Source organism: Macaca mulatta, chromosome 3, assembly GCF_049350105.2.
Source record: "Macaca mulatta isolate MMU2019108-1 chromosome 3, T2T-MMU8v2.0, whole genome shotgun sequence".
Lineage (NCBI taxonomy): Eukaryota > Metazoa > Chordata > Mammalia > Primates > Cercopithecidae > Macaca > Macaca mulatta.
Window position 1 is genome coordinate 147,129,288 of NC_133408.1, and position 16,746 is coordinate 147,146,033.

The window sequence follows — 16,746 nt, forward strand, 5'->3', positions numbered from 1 at the left end:
CAACAACAACAACAAAAAGACCCCCACGCAAAACCCACATCCAAAGGTCATCAGCCTCAAAGATCAAAGGTAGATAAATCCACAAAGATGAGGAAAATCCAGTGAAAAAAACGTTGAAAATTCCAATAACCAGAATGCCTCTTCTGCTCCAAATGATCGCAACAGCTCTCCAGCAAGGGCGCAGAACTAGACAGAGGATGAGATGAACTGACAGAAGTAGACTTCAGAAGGTGGCTAATTACAAACTCTGCTGAGCTAAATGAGCACGTTCTAACCCAATGCAAAGAAGCTAAGAACCTTGATAAAAGGTTACAGGAGCTGCTAACTAGAATAACCAGTTTAGAGGGAAACATTAACGACCTGATGCAGCTGAAAAACTTCGTGAAGCATACACAAGTATCAACAGCTGAATAGATCAAGTGGAAGAAAGGATATCAGAGATTGAAGATCACCTTGCTGAAATAAGGCCTACAGACAAGATTAGAGAAAAAAGAATGAAAAAAATATGAACAAAACCTTGGAGAAATACGGGACTACGTAAAAATACAGAACCTATGATTGATTGGAGTACCTGAAAAAGATGCAGTGAATGGAATCAAGTTGGAAAACACGCTTCAGGATATTAGCCAAGAGAACTTCCCCAACCTAGCAAGACAGGCCAACATTCAAATTCAGGAAACACAGAGAACACCACTAAGATATTCCACGAGAAGATCAACCCCAAGACATATAATCATACATTCTTCAAGGTTGAATTGAAGGAAAAAATGTTAAGGGCAGCCAGATAAAAAGGTCAGGTCACCTAGAAAACGGGAGCCCATCAGACTAACAGCGGATACCTCTCAGCAGAAACCCTACAAGCCAGAAGAGAGTGGGGGGCCAATATTCAACATTCCGGTTTTTTTTTTCCTTTTTTTTTTTTTCTTGAGACGGAGTCTCACTGTCAACCAGGCTAGAGTACAGTGGCACAATCTTGGCTCACCACAACCTCCACCTCCCAGGTTCAAGCGATTCTCCTGCCTCAGCCTCCTGAGTAGCTGGGATTACAGGCACACACCACCACGCCCAGCTAATTTTTCTATTTTTAGTAGAGAAGGGGTTTCACTATGTTGGTCAGGCTGGTCTCGAACTCCTGACCTCAAGATCTGCCCGCCTTGGCCTCCCAAAGTGCTGGGATTACAGGCATGAGCCACCGCGCCCAGCCTCAGCATTCTTAAAGAAAAGAATTTTCAACCCAGAATTTCATATCCAGCCAAACTAAGCTTCATAAACGAAGCAGAAAAAAGAAAGGAAATCCCTTCTAGACAAGCAAATGCTAAGGGATGTCATCACCACCAGGCCTGCCTTGCAAGAGCTCCCGAAGTAAGCACTAAATATGGAAAGGAAAAACCAGTACCAGCCATTGCAAAAACAAGCCAAAATGAAAACACCAATGACACTATGAAGAAACTGCATCAACTAGTGTGCAAAATAACGAGGTAGCATCATGAATGACAGGATCAAATTCACACATAACAATTTTAACCTTAAACGTAAATGGGCTAAATGCCCCAATTAAAAAGGTACAGACTGGCAAACTGAATAAAGAGTCAAGACCCATCGATGAGCCATATTTAGGAGAACCATTTCATGTGCAAAGATACACATAGGCTGAAAATAAAGGGATAGATGAAAATTTACCAAGCAAATGGGAAACAAAAAAAGGCAGGGGTTACAATCCTAGTCTCTGATAAAAGAGACTTTAAACCAACAAAGATCAAAAAAGACAAAGAAGGGCATTATATGATGGTAAACGGATCAATACAACAAGAAAAGCTAACTATCCTAAACATATATGCACCCAATAGAGGAGCACCAAGATTCATAAAACAAGTTCTTAGAGACCTACAAAGAGACTCAGACTCCCACACAGCAATAGTGGGAGACTTTAACAACCCACTGTCAACATTAGACAGATCAACAGGACAGAAAATTAATGAGGATATTCAGGACTTGAACTCACTCTGGATCAAGTAAACCTAACAGACATCTACAGAACTCTCCAATCCAAATCAACAGAATATACCTTCTTCTCAGTGCCACACAGCAGTTATTCTAAAATCAACCACATAAGTAAACATTCCTCAGCAAATGCAAAAGAATGGAAATCATAACAAATAGTCCACAATGCAATCAAAGTAGAACTCGGGATTAAGAAACTCACTCAAAACCAAACAACTACATGGAAATTGAACAACCTGCTCCTAAATGACTCCTGGGTAAATAACGAAATTAAAGGACGAAATCAAGAATTTCTTTAAAACCAACTAGAACAAAGAGACAACATACCAGAACCACTGGGACACAGCTAAAGCAGTGTTTAGAGGGAAATTTATAGCACTAAATGCCCACAGGAGAAAGCGGGAAAGATCTAAAATCGACACCTTAACATCACAATTAAAAGAACTAGAGAAGCAAGAGCAAACAAGCCCAAAAGCTAGCAGAAGACAAGAAATGACTAAGATCAGAGCAGAACTGAAGGAGACAGAGACATGAAAAGTCCTTCAAGGGCCGGGCGCGGTGGCTCAGGCCTGTAATCCCAGCACTTTGGGAGGCCGAGACGGGCGGATCACAAGGTCAGGAGATCGAGACCATCCTGGCTAACACGGTGAAACCCCGTCTCTACTAAAAGTACAAAAAAAACTAGCCGGGCGAGGTGGCGGGCGCCTGTAGTCCCAGCTACTCGGGAGGCTGAGGTTGGAGAATGGCGTAAACCCAGGAGGCGGAGCTTGTAGTGAGCCGAGTTCGCACCACTGCACCCCAGCCTGGGTGACAGAGCAAAGACTCCGTCTCAAAAAAAAAAAAAAAAAAAAAAAAAAAGAAAAGTCCTTCAAAAAATTCATGAATCCAACAGCTGGTTTTTTGAAAAAATTAACAAAATAGAGCATTAGCTAGACTAATAAAGAGAGAAGAATCAAGTAGACACAATAAAAAAAAATGATAAAGGGGATGTCACCACTGACCCCAAAGAAATACAAACTACCATCAAGAGAATACTATAAACACCTCTATACAAATAAACTAGAAAATCTAGAAGAAATGGAAAAATACTTGGACACATACACACTCCCGAGACTAAGCCAGGAAGAAGTCAAATCTCTGAATAGACCAGTAACAAATCCTGAAATTGAGGCACTAATTAATAGCCTATCAACCAAAAAAGCCCAGGACCAGACAGATTCACACCAAATTCTACCAGAGGTACAAACAGGAGCTGGTACCACTCCTTCTGAAGCTATTCCAAACAACTAAAAAGGAGGGACTCCTCTCTAACTCATTTTATGAGGCCAGCATCATCCTGATAACCAAAACCTGGCAGAGACAACAAAAAAAGAAAACTTCAGGCCAATATCCCTGATGGACATTGATGTGAAAATCCTCAATAAAATACTGACAAACCAAATCCAGCAGCACATTAAAAAGCTTATCCACCACGATCAACTCAGCTTCATCCCTGGGATGTAAGGCTGGTTCAACATATGCAAATCAATAAACATAACCCATCACATAAACAGAACCAACGACAAAAAACACAAGATTACCTCAACAGATGCAGAAAAGGGCTCTGATAAAATTCAACAGAGCTTCATGTTAAAAACTCTCAATAAAGTAGGTACTGATGGAATATATCTCAAAATAATAAGAGCTATTTGTGACAAACCCATAGCCAATATCATACTGAATGGGCAAAAGTTGGAAGCATTCCCTGTGAAAACTGGCACAAGACAAGGATGTCCTCTCTCACCTCTCCTATTCAACACAGTATTGGAAGCTTTGGTCAGGGCAATCAGGCAAGATAAAGAAATAAAAGTATTCGAATAGGAAGAGAGGAAGTCAAATTGTCTGTTTGCAGATGACATGACTGTATATTTAGAAAACCCCATCGTCTCAGCCCAAAAACTCCTTAAGCTAATAAGCAACGTCAGTGAAGTCTCAGGATACAAAATTAATGTGCAAAAATCACAAGCATTCCTATACACCAACAATAGACAAGCAGAGAACCCAATCATGAATGAACTCCCACTCACCAATACTACGAAGAGAACAAAATATCTAGAAATACAGCTAATAAGGGCAGTGGAGCACCTCTTCAAGGAGAACTATAAACCACGGCTCAAGGAAATAAGAGAAGACACAAACTAACGAGAAAACATTCCATGCTCATGAATGGGAAGAATCATTATTGTGAAAATGGCCATACTGCCCAAAGTAATTTATAGATTTAATGCTATTCCTATCAAACTACCATTGACATTCTTCGCAGAGTTAGAAAAAACTACCTTAAATTTCATATGGAACCAAAAAAGAGCCCATAGAGCCAAGACAATCCTAACCAAAAGGAACAAAACTGGAGGCATCATGCGATCTGACTTCAAACTATACTACAAGGCTACAGTAACCAAAACAGCATGGATATGTAACCAATGAAACTGAACAGAGACCTCAGAAATAACAATGTACAACCAGCTGATCTTCAACAAATCAGACAAAAACAAGCAATGGGGAAAGGATTCCCTATTTAATAAATAGTGTTGGGAAAACTGGCTAGCTGTGTGCAGAAAACTGAAACTGGACCCCTTCCTTATACCTTATACAAAAATTAACTCAAGATAAATTAAAGACTTAAATGTAAAACCCAAAACTATAAAAACCCTAGAAGAAAACCTAGGCAATACCATTCAGGGCATGGGCATGGGCAAAGATTTCATGATGAAAACGCCAAAAGCAACTGTAACAAAAACAAAAACTGATAAATGGTATCTAAACTAAAGAACTTCTGCACAGCAAAAGAAACTATCATCAGACTGAACAGGCAACCTACAGGATGGGAGAAAAATTTTGCAATCTATCCATCTGACAAAGGTCTAATATCCAGCATCTACAAGGAAGTTACACAAATTTACAAGGAAACAAACAAACAAACAATCACAAAGTGGGCAAAGGATATGAATACACACTTCTCAAAAGATGATATTTAAGCAGTCAACAAACATTTTAAAAAGCTCAACATCACTGATCATTAGAAAAATGCAAATCAAAACCATAATGAGATACCATCTCATGCCAATCAGAATGGCAATTATTAAAAAGTCAAGAAACAACAGATGCTGGCAAGGCTGTGGAGAAATAGGAATGCTTTTACACTGTTGGTGGGAATGTAAATTAGTTCAACAGTTGTGGAAGAGAGTGTGGTGATTCCTCAAGTATCTAGAACCATTTGACCCAGCAATCCCATTACTGGGGATATACCCAAAGGAAAATAAAACATTCCACTGTAAAGATACATGCACATGTATGTTTACTGCAGCACTATTTACAATAGGAAAGACATGAAACCAACCCAAACATCCATCAATGATAGGCTGCATAAAGAAAACGTGATACACATACTATACAGACATAAAAAAGAATAAGATCATGTCCTTTTCAGGGACATGGATGAAGCTGGAAGCCATCATCCTCAGCAAACTAGCACAGGAATAGAAAACCAAACACCGCATGTTCTCACTCACAAATGGGAGTTGAACAATGAGAACACTTGGACACAGGGAGGGGAACAACACACATCAGGGACTGGCAGGGGGCAGGGGGCAGGGGGCAGGGGAGAGAGAGCATTAGGACAAATACCTAATGCATGTGAGGCTTAAAACCTAGGCCAGGTGTAGTGGCTCACACCTGTAATCCCAGCACTTTGGGAGGCCAAGGCGAGCAGATCATCTGAGGTCAGGAGTTCAAGACTAGTCTGACCAACATAGAGAAGCCCTGTCTCTACTAAAAACACAAAATTAGCCACACACGTCGGCGCATGCCTGTAATCCCGGCTACTTGGGAGGCTGAGGCAAGAGAGTCACTTGAACCCACGAGGCGGAGGTTGTAGTGAGCGGAGATCGCGCCATTGCACTCCAGCCTGTGCAACAAGAGCGAAACTCCGTCTCAAAAAAAAAACAAACAAACAAACACCTAGATGACAGGTTGATAGGTGCAGCAAACCACCATGGTGCATGAACTATGTAACAAACCTGCATGTTCTGCACATGTATCCCGGAACTTAAAGTAAAATTAAAAATTTTTAAAAAGAAGAAAAGAAAAAAATAAAAATGAAAATAAAAAAATCTTCTGAGTTGCCTACTTTAAGTTCTGTAGTTTTATACTTTACATTAGGACACGAACTCATTCGGAGTTAATATTTTTACATGAAGTGAAGTATGGAAACAAGTTCAGTGTTTTGCATATTGAGATCCAATTGTTCCTGTACCATCTGATGAAAAGACTATTTTTTTCTCCACTAAATGGGTCAAAAATCAGTTGTTCATATATATATGTGGGTCTTCCACTGATCTTTACGCCTTGATTACTTTAAAGAGTCTTTGTACTAAGTCTTCAAATCAGGTAGGGTTATTCTTCCAACTCTGTTTTCTCTTGAAAGTTATTCTAGCTATTCTAGATCCTCTGAATTTCCATATGAATTTTAAAATCAGCTTGTCAATTTCTAAAAGCCTCCTGGAATTTAAACTGAAATTCTGTTGAATTCATAGATCAAGTTGGGAAGAATATACATCTTAATAAACAATATTAAGTCTTCCAACTGATGAACAACATTGACTGATTGACTGATTTATGTCTTCTTTGTTCTCAACAATATTTTGTAGTTTTCAGTGTACAGGTTTTGCACACCTTTTGTTAGACTTATCCCTAAGTCTGCCATATTTTTATGCTGTTATAAGTGGTATTTTTGAATTTTAATTTCCAATTGCTTGTTGCTAACAGAGTATATAGAAATACAATTAATTTTTTGTATATTTATCTAGTATATTGAAATCTTACTCAACTCTTTTATTAGTTATAGCTTTTTTTGAAAACTCAAAACAAGATATCACGACATAGCTATTAGAATGACTAAAATTAAGAAGACTGAGTGTAACATGTGTTGGCAAGGTTGTAGGGGGAAGTAGAACTTTCAAATACTACTGGTAAGAATGTAAACATTGGCTGGGCGTGGTGGTTCACGCCTGTAATCCCAGCACTTTGGGACTCAGAGGAGGGTGATTCACCTGAGGTCAGAAGTTCAAGACCAGCCTGGTCAACATGGTGAAACCCCGTCTCTACTAAACATACAAAAACTAGCCAGGCATGGTGATGGGTGCCTGTAATTCCAGCTACTCGGGAGGCTGAGGCAGGAGAATCACTTGAACCCAGGAGGCAGAGGTTGCAGTGAGCTGAGATCGCGCCATTGTGCTCCAGCCTGGGCAACAACAGCAAAACTTCGTCTCAAAAAAAAAAAAAATGTAAACATTACAACTACTTTGAAAAATAACCTTGGCAATTTCTTAAAATAAGCTAAACATATACCTACCATATGATCTAGACATTCCAATCCTAGGTATTTATCCAAGAGAAATGAAAGGATATGTTCATACAAAGATTTGTACATGAATGTTCATAGCAGCTTAATTTATAATACTAAAATATTAGAGACAACCCAACTCTCCATCAGCATGTAAATAGATAAACCAACTGTGATATATCAATGGAATACTAGTCCATAATAAAAAGGCAAAGGTATTAATACACACAACAACACTGAAGAATTTCAAATTTACATAACATAAAACTCTCCCTTTCAAAGTGTACAATGCAGTGGTTTTTAGTATACTGACAAGGTGGCACAAAAGTCACCATTATCTAATTCCAGAATGTGTTCATCACCCTAAAAACAAATCTGCATCCACTAGTAGTCACCCCACACCCCAGTCTCACAGAATATACTTAATTTCCAGATGACAATGTGTTTCATCTGGGTGTCCCAAATCAAGCCTCAAAACCTTTCAAGTTTGAAAGACTGCTTTTAAGTTAATTTCAAGGGTCTATGGTATAAACACTGTTACTCTTCATCATTTCACTCTTTCTAATGAAAAACAGAACCATATTGATAAAGACACTGACAATTTTAGAGATGTTCCAATCACAGAAGTGTCATTTAGTGTACATGTGTAATTGTAACAGTGATCGCAAAATTATTACTTTTATTCAAATATTAATTCCAAAGGTAGCAACTTATTTTTCCTTGGCTTCTCCTTATTAGTTATAAATGCCAGGACTGGTCAAGACTGAACTATAGTGGTGAATAAAAAAGACATGATGTCTTTGCAAATATTAAATCACACATCATCTGCAAAGCTTTTAAAAATTAGATTAATACAATCCACTTTGTGATCATTCCACCATGAACTATATTTTCTCAAAAACTTTTTAACAATCTTTATAAAAACTTTAGGTAAAGCCAACAGCACATTGGAAGGATAATGGTTTTACCCTCTGCATTATACTCAGAACATTATGATCAATACTTGTGCCTTTTTTGTGTTTTGTTTGTTTTTGTTTTTTTGACAGAGTCTCGCTCTGTTACCAGGTTGGGGTGCAGTGGCACGATCTTGGCTCACTGCAACCTCTGCCTCCCGAGTTCAAGTGATTCTCCTACCTCAGCCTCCTGAGTAGCTGGAATTATAGGCACGCACCACCACGCCCAGCTAATTTTTGTATTTTTAGTAGAGACGGGGTTTCACCATGTTGGCCAGGATGGTCTCGATCTCTTGACCTCACGATCTGCCCACCTCAGCCTCCCAAAGTGATGATATTACAGGCGTGAGCCACTGTGCCTAGCTATGCCTGTTTTGTTTTATTTTTTTCAAAGACATCACCATTTGTATTACAGAATCTGTCAATTCTAGAAGAAATTATAATCATAATCCAATCAAAATTTAGCACTTTTTTAATATTGAAGGAGTGTCAGTGATGACAAACATCCATAATAAGCCTTGGAATAATATGCATCTATGTTTAATGACTCCATAATCCTACCAACTATTGTTGGTGCACAGATATTAAATGTGAAAAGAGCAAAACAGTGGCTGATACTTGGATTTTTACCCTTCTATGTTTAGATAATACTGTGAAAACAACACACAAGCATTACTCACTGTTTAAAGTTAACTTTTTTTGTTAAGAGGCAAGATCTTGCTGTGTCACCCAGGCTGGAGAGCAGTGGTGCAATAACAGCTCACTGCAACCTCTAACTTGTGGGCTCGAGTGATCTGCCCATCTCCGTTTCCCAAGTAGCTGAGACTGCAGACACATGCTACAATGCTCAACTTTTATTTTAATTTTCTTTACTTCTCAATTTTTACTTTTTACAGCAAGAGGAGTTCTGTTCACCTAGGCTAGTCTCAAACTCCTGGCCTCAAGCAATTCTGCCTACCTCTACCTCCCGATTAACTGGGCCTCCAGGTACCAGCCACCATACCCAGCTTAAAAGTTTAACTTTTCATATGACATTTTCCAAGCCTACTAAATCACAAGTTAGAGATATTCCCAATGATTTTCCTAAGCAAAACCTGTATTTCAGCAGTACAAAATCGTAATGCTGTTGAAGCATTATTTGTGAAGGATAGATTTCCTTGATTAATAAAAAATATGGAATAAGCATTACAGCACAGCATGACTATATAATCAAAGACAGGAAAATTCAGAAAGAACACATAATGCACATTTCTCTGATACTATTTTGGCATAACTGCTTTCAAAGCACAATACCAAGAGTAAGCAGACTCTTGATATCTGAAATGGATACAATTAAAGACTTCTGAGCCTATAAAGTACAAATACCACTACATATATCCACTTCAGAAAAATTAGTGGGTACCCAGTGAAAAGAAGAAAACTACCAACCCTCATTAAAACACAGAGTTGGGCAGTTCTATGTGCACTCACTAGCTATTCAAATTTTGCCTGAAAAATTATGAATTGCTGCATCATGGACTTTGCAGCTGGTTAATAGTCAAAACCATGAACATTAAACCCTTGACCGTCAAGGTCCTGCAATAAATGTCTAAGAAAAGAATGAACAAAGAAATAAATTTTTAAAATCTTCTAGGCATAGTATCAGCATGGGAGTTGTCATCTTAAAAGCAGCATTTCTCTAGAATATTTCCTAGAGAAAAGAAAACTTCACATAAAGACCTGTACACTTATTCATAATCACCAAAAACTGGAAACAACACAAATGTCCTTCAATCAGTGAATCAATAAACAAACTGCAGGCTACCCATGCAATGGTACTCAATCAAACACAAAGTAACAAACTATTAGTACATTCCAAAACTTGAATAAATCTCAAAGGTATTTTAAGTACAAGAAGACAGCCTCAAAAGGTCACCTACTTTGTAATTCCATTTACGTGTCATTCTCAAAAAGACAAAACTACAATGATGGAGAAAAGATCAGTGGTTGCCAGGATTAGCGGAAGCGGGTGGGCATCATCTTGAAGGAATAAGGAGAGAATCTGGGGGAGTGATGGAATTGTTCTGTATCATGACTGTAATGGTGCTTACATGAATCTATGTATGTGTTAAAATTCACAGACCTGTATATGAAAAAGGCCAATTTTACTATACAATTAAAATAAACAGCATTTCAGTGAAATCAACTAATTGTACTTACTCATTCTGAGAAGTGTTAATATTGTATACAGCCAATTATTTAAAAATTTGTTTAACAGTACTTGCTAATGGTGATAACAAAAGTCAATCAAGTGACTTAAAAATATTTAAATCTCTACTTTTTAATTAAAAAACAAAAAACAAAAAAAAAAACACTTACCAAGTTCATTGAGACTCTGAGCAGCTTTTGTTATCTCTCTACTTCCCCCTTGCAGTTGTCCTTGGAGTCTCTTACTGAGATTCAAGATACGAATAATTCTCCGAAGCAAATCACAGGCAACCTGTGCAAACATCACAATGTTAAGTTAGTTGATCCATGAAGCTTTATTACTATTAATAAACAGTAATAACAAGCATAGGTGCAGCAAACCACCATGGCACATGTTTATCTATGTAACAAACCTGCACATGTATCCTGGGACTTAAATTACATTTAAAAAAAAAAAAAGCACAGTGGCTCACACTGTACTTAATATGTGAATCTACCCATTCTTTCCAGATGCTAAAGATTCACTCATGCGTTTTTTGTTTCCCACCAACCACAAACCTAAATAATCACAAGTCTTAAAAAGCATCAAATGTCCTAGGGAACACACAAAAGTACTATATTTACATTTTATAATAAACTCCAATTCATCCCAAGTGGAGAGAACTTGGAATTGAGGCATCGTGAGAGCCAAGGATTCTTTCAGTCCTAAACCAGTTTTCTTCTCTAGGCCAGTGGTTATCAGTCTTGACTACTAATTCAAGTGGGTAGACTGAAAATGTTCCAATGCCCAGGCCACAGCCCTGACCAATTAAATCAGCATCTCTATGGGTGAAAACCAAGCATGAGTTATGTTTTTATGTTTTTAATATTCCCAGGTGGTACCAATGTGCAGTCAAAATTGACAATCACTAAGCTAGGCTGCTCAGCTTCCTACTACTGCCTCCTGTTATTTACAATCCCAGCTTCTCTTTCCTATATCCTGCAGGAGTAGTCTTAAAACTTCTCTCAATTTCATGATATTCTTTTTTTTTTTTTTTTTTTTTTTTGGAGAACAGGGTCACACTCTGTTGCTCCAACTGGAGTGCAGTGGCATGATCACACCTCACTGCAACCTCTACCTCCTGGGCTAAAGCGATCCTTCTGCCTCAGCCTCCCAAGTAGCTGGGACTACAGGTGCGTGCCACCATGCCTGGCTAATTGTATTTTTTGCGGAGATGAGGTTTTGCCATGTTTCCCAGGCTGCTCTCAAACTACGGGGCTCAGGTGAACCTCCTGCCTCAGACTCCCAAAGTACTAGGATTACAGGTGTGAGCCACCGTGCATGGTGGTTTTTAATCCCTAATAAATTATAAAAGAGAGAATACGTAAACAACAAAACAAAACTATTTCACACACTTCCTATTCCTTTTTCCAGATCTAATACTGGGTCTTTACCTATCAAAAGGCTGAGGTAAGAAATAAAAGTTCATGTATTTTAGGACACTTTATTACAGAAGCTGGATTCACAGCAGTTGCATGAGGGAGAGTGCAGTAGAGGGTGACATACTGAATAACCAATATGTAGTGATCTTCAGCCTCAGTAGTGATTACAAAGGAAAGAGAGACATTCCATACTACTGCATCACAACCATTTCTGAATGGCCCCGAGGTTAACTGAGAAGCAAGGACATCTCCCCTGTTTAAGGAGAAAAATCCTACATGGTGGCAATAAGAATTAAAAGCTCTGAGAAGCCAGGGTCCCAGAGCCTCCAGGTATAAACATTCTTTTATGGGTGAAATAAATACATATCGGGGAACCCACCCCCAATAGTTAACATGGGTTCTTTTCTATTTCCCTAAGTGTCTCTGCTGGTTTGAGAAATAAAGTACAAAATAGAGAAATTTTAAAGCTGGGTGTCCAGGGGAGACATCACATGTCGGCAGGTTCCGTGATGCTCCCTGAGCCATAAAACCAGCAAGTTTTTACTAGCGATTTTCAAAAGGGGAGGGAGTGCATGAATAGGGTGTGGGTCACAGAGATCACATGCTTCACAAGGTAATAGAATATCACAAAGCAAGTGGAGGCAGGGCCAGATCACAGGACCACAGGATGTGGCGAAATTAAAATTGCTAATGAAGTTTCGGGCACACATTGTCATTTATAACATCTTATCAGGAGACAGTTTGAGGGCAGACAACCTGTCTGATCAAAATTTATTAGGCAGGAATTTCCTTGTCCTAATAAGCCTGGGAGCGCTACAGGAGACCGGGTCTTATTTCATCCCTTCGGCTTCGACCATAAAAGACAGCCACCTCCAAGGGGGCAGTTTATAGACCTACCCTTAGAGCGCATTCTCTTTCTCAGGGATATTCCTTGCTGAGAAAAAGAATTCAGTGATATGTCTCCTATTTGCTTTTGAAAGAAGAGAAATATGGCTCTGTTCCATCTGGCTCACCAGCAGTCAGAGTTTAAAGTCTTATCTCCCTTGTTCCCTGAACATTGCTATTATCCTGTTCTTTTCTCAAGGTGCCCAGATTTCATATTGTTCAAGCACACATGCTCTACAAACAACTTGTGCAGTTAATGCAATCATCACAGGATCCTGAGGCGACATACATCCTCCTCGGCTTACGAAGATTACGGGATTAAGAGATTAAAGTAAAAACAGGCAAAATCACAAGGGTATTGATTGGGGAAGTGGTAAATGTCCATGAAATCTTTACAATTTATGTTCAGAGACTGCAGTAAAGACAGGCGTAAGAAATTATAAAAGTATTAATTTGGGGAACTAACAAATGTCCATAAAATCTTCACAATTTATGTTCTTCTGCCATGGTTTCAGCCAGCCCCTCCATTCAGGGTCCCTGACTTCCCACAACAAATACATACACCAGAGCCACACACAGCCACACCCATGTATTCACAAGCAATACACCATATGTATGCATATACCATACTCAAACATAAAGCAAACATATATTTACAAACACATGTAAGTCAAAGTCAATCAACTATTAAACATGTTTACCTGACTGCTTTTCAGACAAACTAGTCTGAAATATTTAAATTAAAAAAAAAAAAAAAAAAAGGACAATTTTTCCCATGGAGATTGACAATTGGGGCATCTCTATCTTTTAATTAAATATTATTCATTTTCTGAACAGGTAATACAAGCACATGATTCAAAATTCAAGAAATAAAAGGAAATAACACTGAAAAGTCACCCTTGTATCTCTGTCCCAACTATGTACTTAACAAAAACAATTACTGCTATTGTTGCAGGTAGTTAGACAATCAAGAGTGGGGCAGGAGAGGGCTACTGCCCCACCCACTAGGAATGTCAGTTGATGGTTTGGAAGTTATCACATTGCCTCTCTGAAACTGATAAATTGGCAGCCAGTGCCAGGGAGAAGACATTTCCTGATGGTCCACACTTGGTGCATTGAAGTGTTAATTCAATGCAAAGGCCAGGGAGAAGCAACTTCCAGGGCATGTGCTTTAAGACACAAAATGGTGAGTCTGACCTTCCGGGGGCACTCCACCTGAAAAAGGAACAAAGCCTCAGGTAGGCATGCATACAAATTTCTAAACACAATGCGTGTGCTCACCTCTTAAGGGTAAGGAGGGCACTGGACATGCAGGTAGCCCATCCTAAGGGAAGAATTATGGGAAAGGAGCCAGGCTCTTAAGTTCTGGCACCAAGGTTAAACACTGCACTTGACCTCAGTGCCCTCTTGGGACTCTTCCAAGCATACTTTCCTTTCTTTCTTTCCTGTTCTAAAGCCTTTTTAAACAAACTTCCACTCCTGCTCTGAAATGTGCCTTGGTCTCTTTTTCTGCCTTATGCCCCTCAGTCGAATTCTTTCTTCTAAGGAGGCAAAAATTGAGGTTGCTGCAGAACCATACGGATTCGACACCAGTAAGCTGGATATCTTGCACTGGAAACATTATCAGTGTCCCTGTTAGAACTGACATTTTTAGATAAACAATTTGGAACGTTGAATCCCTAGCAACCATTCCTCTGAGATTTTAAATACATCGTAAGAAGAAATTAAGCTCTTACTCTATGATTGTCATCCAGAATTCCCTAATCCCACCCAACAAAGTGATATGCTCTCAAAACATGCAATCTTTATTTCTACTGTTTTTATTTTTAGCAACCATACTTAATCTGTCACCAAGTCTTACCAACTATCCTACTGCATAAAATAAGAGTTGTTATTTTACCTCTATTCCTACAAGCACCACCTTAATCCAAATCTTTATCACCATTACCTTAACATAGTGGTTTCTTGGCTAGCTTTCAAGTCTCTCACTGAAATCCACCCAGCCAGATTTATCTTCTTAAAAACGCAGTTTTTGGGCCAGGTACAGTGGCTCACACCTACAATCCCATCACTGGGAGGCCAAGGAGGGCAGATCACCTGAGGTCGGGAGTTCGAGACCAGCCTGACCAACATGAAGAAACCCCGCTTCTACTAAAAATACAAAATTAGCCGGGTGTGGTGGCATATGCCTGTAATCCCAACTACTTGGGAGGCCGAGGCAGAAGAATTGCTAAACCCGGGAGGCGGAGGTTGCGATGAGCCGAGATCATAATATTGCACTCCAGCCTGGACAACAAAGAGCGAAATTCTGTCTCAAAAAAAAAAAAAAAAAAAAAAACAACAACAAAAAAAAACACAGTTTTCAGCACTCCAACCCCCTTTTTAGTAAACTTTAATGGCTCTCCACTTACAGATTATGTTGAATCTTCTGAGAATAGCATTTAATAAAATTCTTAGTTAATAAGTCTAAGCTATTATAAATTAATCTATAAGGCATCAATTCTCACCAATTTCCCAATATAGCTGCCTCCCCTCCAATCAATTTCCTTTCCCTCGTTTTTTTATTTGACTTTTACTATTAAATATAACACAAACATGGAAAACCAAACTCAGAGATACACAGCTAAATGAACTTAGAAGCAACACATAGATCAGGAGACAGGACCATGTGAGTCACCACAGAAGCCTTCATGTACTCCCTCCCAATGCCATTACCCTCATGCCAACCAACAGAAACCACTACTCTTTTACATTAATCACTTCCTTACTTTTATTTTTTTATTATTACTGAAGTATAAATACCTAAGTGCTATGGTTTAACTTTTCCTGTTTTTAATCTGTTGGTTCTCTCACCATCTCTTTTTTCCATTGCAATTTGTTGAATATATTGGATCACCTATCCTAAAGTTTCCCACAGACTGGGTTTTGTTGACTGTATTCCCTTGATGCAGTTTAACAAGTTCCTCTATCTTCTATATTACCTGTAAATTAGTAGTTGGATGTGGGCAGCTTCATTAGATTCAAGTTTAGTATTTTTGGCAATATTAAACATTAGAGGGTGGTATATTTTAAGAGATGTATGATTTTCTCTCTTTTTGTGTTTAGTAGCAGCCACTGATATGCAACATCAAAATCCATTGAAACATAAGTGACTGCAAAATAGTAATAATCCAATTCTGTCGTTTTGTCTTTATTTACAAGCATATGAAATTTCTCTATAAAAATAAACTTTACCTTACTATTTGTTTACCTAGCAGTATTGTTCATAAAGAAAACTAAATACTTAATCTTTCCCTTATTAGTTTTCAAAATGAAGGAATAATTCCCTAATATTCACCAATAATGAAAAATTAGTCGGTGGTGGGGAGGTATTCTGGGGTTTTGCTTTTTTTTTTTTTTGATATCATTATGAAATGGATTTAAACACAAGAAGGAATGCCCAATCCGTCATGGCTCTTACCCTTATTGATGCTCAAAGAGTTCCATTTTGGCCAGCAGAAGCCTCTGAGAGTGAATAACTGTACCACTTTGCCTGAGACTGAGAATTTTCCCAAGTTTTAGGACTTTCAGTAGTAAAACTAAAATAGCTGGTCACCCAAAGCCTCTTAAGTCAGTTCCTGAGTTCCTTTGTCATGAACCTAGCAGTCGCTGACAGCCTCCTTGATACCTGGTATAAAAATGTTCCAAGATCATTTTACACATTTCATGGCCCAGACCTGGAATCAAAATTTTCTCAAAGAAGCCCTGGTTTCTTTTAGTAAAAAACAGCATTATTCTTTTTTTTTTTTTTTTTTTTTTTTTTTGAGATAGAGTTTCGCTCTTGTCGTCCAAGCTGGAGTACAATGGCGCAACCTTGGCTTATTGCAACCTCCTCCTCCAGGGTTCAAGCGATTCTCCTGCCTCAGCCTCCTGAGC

The 16,746-nt window shown here is 38.7% G+C and overlaps 1 protein-coding gene across 1 annotated transcript in view; it reads right to left on the bottom strand.

Annotated features, from left to right (window-relative positions):
* Positions 1-16,746, bottom strand: part of COG5 (component of oligomeric golgi complex 5) — a 363,078-nt gene that overhangs the window by 314,612 nt on the left and 31,720 nt on the right. Inside the window, exon 6 of the mRNA XM_015134669.3 lies at positions 10,696-10,816. Coding sequence (XP_014990155.2) covers positions 10,696-10,816 — 121 coding nt within the window. The remainder of the gene's footprint in view (positions 1-10,695; positions 10,817-16,746) is intronic.